The sequence below is a fragment of the Hemitrygon akajei genome, chromosome 28 (assembly GCF_048418815.1).
Source record: "Hemitrygon akajei chromosome 28, sHemAka1.3, whole genome shotgun sequence".
In the NCBI taxonomy this organism is placed as follows: domain Eukaryota; kingdom Metazoa; phylum Chordata; class Chondrichthyes; order Myliobatiformes; family Dasyatidae; genus Hemitrygon; species Hemitrygon akajei.
In genome coordinates, this window is record NC_133151.1 from 46,494,125 (window position 1) to 46,502,825 (window position 8,701).

At 47.2% G+C, this 8,701-nt stretch overlaps 3 protein-coding genes across 3 annotated transcripts; 2 read left to right on the forward strand and 1 right to left on the reverse strand.

Moving 5' to 3' along the window:
- The first annotated feature begins 1,407 nt into the window (after positions 1-1,407).
- LOC140717867 (histone H4-like) lies at positions 1,408-1,719 on the forward strand. Its single transcript, XM_073031587.1, has one exon. The coding sequence runs from the start codon at positions 1,408-1,410 to the stop codon at positions 1,717-1,719; it is 312 nt and encodes a 103-aa protein (XP_072887688.1).
- Positions 1,720-2,398: 679 nt separating this feature from the next.
- On the forward strand, positions 2,399-2,837 carry LOC140717868 (histone H3). The gene has a single exon (XM_073031588.1). The coding sequence runs from the start codon at positions 2,399-2,401 to the stop codon at positions 2,807-2,809; it is 411 nt and encodes a 136-aa protein (XP_072887689.1). The 3' UTR covers positions 2,810-2,837.
- A 786-nt stretch (positions 2,838-3,623) lies between these two features.
- Positions 3,624-4,337, reverse strand: LOC140717600 (histone H1-like). The gene has a single exon (XM_073031172.1). It carries the CDS (start codon positions 4,304-4,306, stop codon positions 3,668-3,670), a length of 639 nt encoding a protein of 212 aa, XP_072887273.1. The 5' UTR covers positions 4,307-4,337; the 3' UTR covers positions 3,624-3,667.
- Positions 4,338-8,701: the final 4,364 nt, after the last annotated feature.

Below are 8,701 nucleotides of genomic sequence, written 5' to 3' on the forward strand. Positions count from 1 at the left end.
CAAGTCACCCTGCATCCTCTCAGCATCCTCCTCACAGCTAACACTGCCACTCAGCTTCATGTCATCCGCAAACTTGGATATGCTGCATTTAATTCCCTCGTCTAAATCATTATTGTAAAGAACTGGGGTCCCAGCACTGAGCCTTGCAGTACCCCACTAGTCACTGCCTGCCATTCTGAAAAGGTCCCGTTTATTCCCACTCTTTGCTTCCTGTCTACCAACCAATTCTCTATCCACATCAATACCATACCCCGTATAGCGTATGCTTTAAGTTTGCACACTAATCTCCTGTGTGGGACCTTATCAAAAGCCTTTTGAAAATCGAAATATACCACATCCACTGGTTCTCCCCTATCCACTCTACTAGATACATCCTCAAAAAATTCTATAAGATTCGTCAGACATGATTGTCCTTTCACAAATCCATGCTGGCTTTGTCCGATGATTTCACCACTTTCCAAATGTGCTGTTATCACATCTTTGATAACTGACTCTAGCATTTTCCGCACCACCGATGTCAGGCTAACCGGTCTATAATTCCCCGGTTTCTCTCTCCCTCCTTTTTTTAAAAATTGGGTTATATTAGCCACTCTCCAATCCTCAGGAACCAATATAGAATCTAAAGAGTTTTGAAAAATTACCACTAATGCATCCAATATTTCTTGGGCTACTTCCTTAAACACTCTGGGATGAAGACCATCTGGCCCTGGGGATTTATCTGCCTTTAATCCCTTCAATTTACCTAACACCACTTCCCTACTAACATGTATTTCCCTCAGTTCCTCCATCTCACTAAACCCTCGGTCCCCTACTACTTCCAGAAGATTATTTATGTCCTCCTTAGTGAAGACAGAACCAAAGTGGTTATTCAATTGGTCTGCCATGTCCTTGTTCCCCATGATCAATTCACCAGTTTCTAACTGTAAGGGACCCACATTTGTCTCAACCAATTTTTTTTTCTCTTTTCACATATCTATAAAAGCTTTTACTGTCAGTTTTTGTGTTCCCAGCCAGCTTTCTCTCATAATCTTTTTTCCCTTTCCTAATTAAGCCCTTCGTCCTCCTCTGCTGGACTCTGAATTTCTCCCAGTCCTCAGGTGTGCCGCTTTTTCTGGCTGATCAGCAAATTTCCAGAAATCCCCCTATGTACGTGGTGTGTGAGGGAGCTTTTCTCGCTGGAGCGCTTTGTGTCGGATAGACCGTTGGAAATTGGCGGGTGTGGTAAAGTGAAGGCGGGGCTGGACGATGAGAGGCCGCTCTCGGCTCTGTCCGTCACTCTGACTCTGTCTCCTCCCCTCCCCGCCTCTGTCTCTCTGCGCCTTTCTCGGGCAGGTCCGGGCGCTGTGTATAAAAGGAGACAACAGCAGCCGGTTTGTCACTGAGCAGCGACCTGAGTGAAGCAGCATCATGTCTGGCAGAGGGAAAGGAGGCAAAGGACTGGGCAAAGGCGGAGCCAAGCGGCACCGCAAAGTGCTCCGTGATAACATCCAGGGCATCACCAAACCGGTCATCCGCCGTCTGGCTCGCCGTGGCGGCGTCAAGCGGATCTCAGGTCTGATCTACGAGGAGACCCGCGGGGTACTGAAGGTTTTCCTGGAGAATGTAATCCGGGATGCGGTCACCTACACTGAACACGCCAAGCGCAAGACGGTCACTGCCATGGATGTGGTGTACGCTCTGAAACGCCAGGGCCGCACTCTCTATGGCTTCGGCGGCTGAAAACCCCCCACTTCCTCCCGAGAACACAAAGGCTCTTCTAAGAGCCACCCACCGCCTCACAGACGGAGCCGTGTCCACAACCTTTTAATTGTTTTTATCGATATATTCATCTGGTTCCATTTGAAATAGATTAATAGTTTCCCCTTGAAATGTATATTGCTGCCATTCTGCCTTTCCAGACGGTGATTACCGTAAATCCTGGATGCATTTAGATCGATCTTAATCCTATCCGTCTCGGACATAACTGAATTGACTCGTTTAGAGAATCGATTCCGTAATTATGCATTGAAAATCTTAACTGAGGGAATTAAATGAAACTGAAAATGTATGATCCCTGATAGAATTAATTGTAAATAAAAAGTTATCAAACACCATTCCTGGGTGCTCTGAAATTGGCGGGCGATTTGAAATTAATCGGGCGCCAATAACATCGCATTCTGATTGGATGAAGTCCGACCGCCAATTAACATTTTCCCATTTTATCGTAAATTGTTATTCGCTGCCAGCCTGCATGAAATAATTAACCAATCGCAGCAACTAGATCCTTTAATAGACAGTTGTTGTTCAGCCAATCACAATCGATGGGACGGCCTTCCCAGCTGTATAAAAGCCTGTTCTGGAGCCCGTTTCGTCTATCTTATTCCTGTATTTCAGCCTGTGTTCTCAGTCCTGAAGCAGAATGGCCCGCACCAAGCAGACAGCGCGTAAATCGACTGGCGGAAAAGCTCCTCGCAAACAGTTGGCGACCAAAGCGGCGCGGAAGAGCGCTCCTGCCACCGGCGGAGTGAAGAAGCCTCATCGCTACCGGCCCGGCACCGTGGCTCTGAGGGAGATCCGGCGCTACCAGAAATCCACCGAGCTGCTCATCCGCAAACTTCCCTTCCAGCGCCTGGTCCGGGAGATCGCTCAGGACTTCAAAACCGATCTGCGTTTCCAGAGCTCGGCCGTCATGGCCCTGCAGGAGGCAAGTGAGGCTTACCTGGTCGGGCTCTTTGAGGATACTAACCTGTGCGCCATCCACGCCAAGCGAGTCACCATTATGCCCAAGGACATCCAGTTGGCCCGCCGCATCCGCGGGGAGCGCGCCTAAGCCCAGTCTACACACCGAACACCAGAAACGGCTCTTTTAAGAGCCAATACTTCGGCAAAGGAAAGGACTATAGCTTGCTGATCATTATTGTAGTAGCGATCGGTTTTGTACTAATTGCCCCGTGCTCCCCGTCAGGGTCTCATCTGGCCCTTCACTTCTCCCACAAACCTGTCATGTACAGCTGGTGCGGCTGTTACCGTTTTGTTTGCTTTGGACATGGGGATACGTTCGTGCCCGCTGTGCTTGGAGTGGGAGCATGCCGACGCGAGGGGTACAGTGGGGGATTTCGGGGGGTGGTGACTACCAGGAAATAGTGATTTTTTACATTAGATTTCACTCTCTTGTACATTTTTGGTATTGGTGTTTTGTGTAAATTAACTATGTAGTTTTGTAGCTGGGGCCTGAATGAAGGTCCGTCGGCAATGCCACCGGGTAGTTTATCACATATCCTCCCGCTGCAGTCCGTCCCCAGAGACGGATCCCTCTCTCAACACGCCCCCTCCCCTCTCGCATAGGTTTCAGCAGTTCCCAATCAACTCAGCTGAATCTCCGCTGGTGTCAATGTCTCAGTCACTCTCTCCCGGATCGGAGAAGGAATTGGGCCTGAAACTGCCCACATCCCATATCTCCCAATCTCAGCTCGGGCATCCACGTCTCATTTCAGACACTGAGACGGCACGGCCGCACCAAATGTCAGAGGTACCGGTAATCTCGGGTTCCATGTGAGAAGTTCCCCCGGAAAACTCAATCGGACCCGGCGCGGGAATCACAACACTCTGAATCAGCTCTTTTCTGAGATGTGGGTGGCTCTGAGAAGAGCCGTTGGGTTCAGATACACACAAATGGTGTATTCTCAATTCACTTTTTGACTGCTGTCTTCTTGGGTTTCGCAGATTTCGACTTCGGCTTCTTGGCCGCCTTCGTCTTCGGGGCTGCGGCTTTCTTGGGCTTCGGCGCCGCTTTCTTAGCCGCGGGTTTCTTAGCTGCCGCTTTTTTAGCCGCGGGTTTCTTAGCTGCTGGTTTCTTAGCCGCGGGTTTCTTACCTCCCACTTTCTTAGCCGCTGGTTTCTTACCTCCCACTTTCTTAGCCGCTGGTTTCTTGGCGCCAAGCTTCTTACTGGGAGATTTCTTTGCCGCTGGCTTGTTCGCTTTCTTCACCACCTTCACGGCAGTTTTTCCTTTACCGGATTTAAAGGATCCCGAAATACCCGAGCCCTTGGCCTGAACCAAGGAGCCGCTTTCCACTTTCCTCTTGATGCTCATCTTGATCTGGGGGCGAAGTTTCACCACATCGACACCGCTGCCGGCCAGAGCCTTAATGATGGCCGTACCGGACATACCCTTCCTATCGCGACAACCCACCACGATCTTAACGATCTGTTCGCCCAGCGAGGGACCGGTTGGTTTGCTCCGGGCAGCCGCCTTCTTCTTGGGAGTCTTCTTTGCGGCGGCGGGTGCGGCTGGAGGAGCCGTTTCGGCGGGTGCTGTCTCAGTCATGTCGGCGACTCTGGTAAATCCTTCTCACAATCAGAACGAATGAGAAATGAAGCGAAAGGCGGCGGCACAGAGCAATTTAAAGACAGCGAGCGGACGGGGCGGAGACATCCTGCTGTCAGCTCCCGGCGGCTTCATTTTTCTGTGTTTCTCTTTCCTCAAAAATTCGCCGATTCCAATTCAAATCGGACGCTACGGAGACTCGGACTAGTCCCTGTCCGTCCCTGAGACCGGAATGTTCGCTGGAAAGAAAGTTTAATCGGGATTAAAGGCAGCGCTTTCTATTTTAACCCGTTTCATTACTGCATTGCCCGCGTTCTCTCTCCCGATCGTTGACCTGTTCTCTGTTTTATGGCTGAAATATTTAATCTAATTAAAACTTTGCGGTTAATTTCCTCTTCGGGACTGAGCTGGGGAGTGGGGCGCTTCCGTAACAGAAAAATCTTTTCATTTTCTACAGGAGGCGCTGAGAAATCCTACGATGTGTTCGGACCCACAAACACAGTGACACTGGTCTAAGCCGCCCGCTCCTTTAACTCACTCTCTCTGACACAATACACACTCAATGCTGGCGGAAATCAGCAAGTCAGGCAGCATCAATGGTGGGAATAAACAGCCGACATTTCGGGCTGAGACCCTTCATCAGGACTCTGGTGGGAGATGTTGCCTGACTTACTGGGTTCCTCCAGCATTTTGTCCGCGTTGTTCGCGATTCCCAGAATCTCTTGGCGTTCTGCTGACACAATGTCCACATCTGCACCTTCATCGCATTGTACTGCCGTCAAAATAAAATGACAGATTCCTTGAATACTGGGATGTTTCTTAACATAGAAGTGGATAGTCTAACCAGGGAAGGTGGTCATAGAAGACATTGTTTCGGGCCGACACCCTGTGTTGTGCGTGTGGCTTTGACCTCAGCATCTGCAGAGTATTTTGTGATTGACATGTGACTATTTATTAAAGGCAATCAGGTCAGAATTCAGACTGTTTCTATGTGTGGAGGAAAGACAAGGATGGTAAAGTCTGGCAGACGGGCATGGTAAGAGATGTCATGAATTCAGTCTGAAAGAAAAAGATAAAGAATGTTTCAGGTGTATAAATTGGAGATGGCCTCTGGCAATATGAAGCAAGCAAGAGAGAAGATAAACAGGATCAGAAGTTTCAAATGGGGACAAGAAATGACTGTGGGGAGAAGGGGCACTATGGAGAGGGTACAACAACAAAAGGACAAAGGTGAGAGTGTATGTCTGAAGTGGGTGAAGGACTGAACCAGTACTTCACATAAGTATTCATCAATGTGGTCATAGAGGATAGTGAGATCAGAGAAGGGATTGCTGATATTCCAGGGCATGTTGTTCCTCAGGCAATACAGTCAAACCAGGAAATTATTGACTGATGAGGCTTGGATCAATGCTCAGGAAATTGTTTGAGAATATTATTAGCCGTAGGATCTCTCATAAAAATTAGAAGTGTAAAAGGACAATATATCAGGATTTGGAAGGAAAAGTGAACAAAATCCCCTGAGATTCTCTCGGTACATTCAGAGGAAAAGGGAATTTGGACAGAATTGTTCTGCTTGGAGATGAGGATGGCCATCTGTGTGTGGAACTGAAGGAAATGGGAGAGGCTTTCCATGAATGTTTCTGACGTTTATTTCACCATTGAGAAAATTATGGAAAGTGATGGAGTTACCAAAATGGCAGGAATCAGCTGTGATATCTTAGACCACATTCAAATTAGCAGGGAACTATATTGGAAGCCTTAAGATGGATTAAGGTTGTTGAATCTCCAGGGCCTTATCAGGTACATTCTTGTACTTTGTGAGAAGTTAGAGAATACACTGTGGAGGCCACGGGAGAAATTGTTGCTCCATCACAGGCACCATTTGAGGTTAGACATGATTGGAGAGTGATTAATGTGGAATTGACAGTTTTGAGGCCAAGTTTGTGGATAAATCAAAAATAGACAGAGAGGCAGGCAGTGTTATGGAAGCAGGGAATCTGCACTTGGACAGATTTAGAGAATGGACAAAGAAGTGCCAGACAATATACAGTGTAAGGAAGTGTGTGGTCATGTACTCTGGGAGGAGGAATAAAGGCATAGACTCCATCTAATCAGGGAGAGAACAGATATCAGATGTGTAAAGGGACTTTGGGGGTCCGAGTGCAGGATTCCCTAAAGGTTAATGTGCACGTTTAGATGTAGTAAGGAAGGCAAATGCAATATTTGCATTCATTCCAAGAGAACTAGAATATAAAAGCAAGCATCTAATGCTGAAGCTTTAGTCAGACCTTATTTGGAGTATCATGAGCAGGTTTGGGTCACTTTTCTAAGAAAGGTTGTGCTGACATTGCAGAGGCTGCAGGGGAAATTCACGAGAATGATCCCAAGTCTGAAAGAGTTAGAATATAACAATCATTTGATGATCTGGGCCTGTACTCACTGCAGTCTAGAAGAATGAGGGAGCATCGTATAGAAACACATTGAATGTTGAAAGGCCTAGGTAGCGTTGATATGAGAGGATGTTTCCAATAATGGAAGAATCTAGAACCAGACTACACCCCCAATACATGATGCCCCTCTAGAATAGACGAGTAATTTCTTTAGTCAGAAGGTGATCAATCAATGGGTTTCTTTGGCACAGGCGGCCATGAAGGCAGTCAGTACGTCTATTTAAAGCAGAGGTTAGTGGGATTTAATTGTTATTAAGGGCATCAAAGTTGACGGGGAGAAGGCCGGAGAATGGGGTTGGGATGGATAATAAATCAGGCATGATGGAACAGACTGGATGAGCCAAAAGACCCAATCCTGCTCCAATCCCAGGGAACAAGAATGAACCTCCCTGACAGTGTGGAGCAGGTTTACCAGGAGGTTGTTTGGGATGGAACCTATCTGATGTAAGACCATAAAATATAGGAGCAGAGTTAGACCCTTTGGCCCATTAAGACAGTACTTCCATTTCATCATGGCTGATCCATTTCCCTCTTAGCCCCAATATCCTGACGTCCCCTTAACCCATCATGCCCTGACAAACCAACAATGTATCAACCTCTACCATAAATATACCCAATGACGGCCTCTACAGCTGCCTTTAGCATGAAATTCCACAGATTAACCACTCTCTGGATAAATAAATTCCTCCTCATCTCCATTTAAATGGACGTCCCTCTAGTCAGAGGCTGTGCCCTCTCTTCCTAGACTCCCCCTCTATAGAAAACATCCTCTCCATTTCCACTCTACCGTGGCCTTTCAACATTCAATTGGTTTCAAAGCAATCCCTTCTCATCCTTATAAATTCCAGTCAGTTCAGGCCCAGCATAATCAAATGGTCTTCATATGATAACCCTTCAATCCTGGAATCATTCTCGTGAACTTCCTCTGAACCCTCTCCAATGTCAGTGCACCTTTCTTAGATAACGGGCCTAGAATTGCTCACAGTACAAATGAACCTCAAGGAACCTCCTCTGCTACAAAGTTCCTTTGCACATCAGATTTTCATTTTTCTTTCCTCTTAGAGCAATTGTCTATCCTTTTATTTTTTTACCAATGTCCATGACCATAAACTTCTCAACATGGTATTCTACCTGCCAGATCTTTGCCTATTCTCACAATCTGTCTAAGCCCTTCTGTAGCCTCTCTGCTTCCTCGGCACTGTCTTCTCCCGACCTATTTTGAACTGAAAATGGCCCCGAAGCCATCATTTCTGTCATCCAAATCATTGACATACACTATAACATAAAATGCCATTAGACATTGTGTCAACCAGAAAAGGCTCCCTTTATGCCACTCTTTGCTTCCTGCCAATCAGCCAAGTCTTAATCCATGCTCGTATCTTTCCTGTGCCATAGGCTCTTAATTTAAGCAGCCTCATGTGTGGCACCTTGTCAAAGGCCTTCTAAAAATCCAATTGCACAAGACACACCCATCCAGTGATTCTCTTGTCTATCCTGCTTATTTCTTCAAGGAATTTCAACACATTTGACAGGCAGGATAATCCCCTAAAGTAGTGGTCACCAACCTTTTTAAGCCCAAGATCCCCTACCTCGGCCTTAGTGAAAGGCAAGATCAACTCCAAATTGATTAGTTACACACAGGCGCACCGGGGCAGAAAGACTGGAAGTAATACCCCACAACCCGGAAGTAGAAATAATGCATAAACACCAGGGGTGCCCACCCTTTTTTGCACCACGGACCGGTTTAATATTGACAATAATCTCGCGGACTGGCCGACGGGGGTGGTGGGGGGACGGGATGGGACGACGGGAATGAAGCAGGTTCCTTATGTCCAGACTATCCCGCAATTTAGTTTTCGCGACTCTCAGCTGCTGTCCCGCGCTGCTCACGTTTTTTCCTCTGAAAAATCTCAGCGGGTTCATCTTTAAGTGCAGGGTGCTTGGG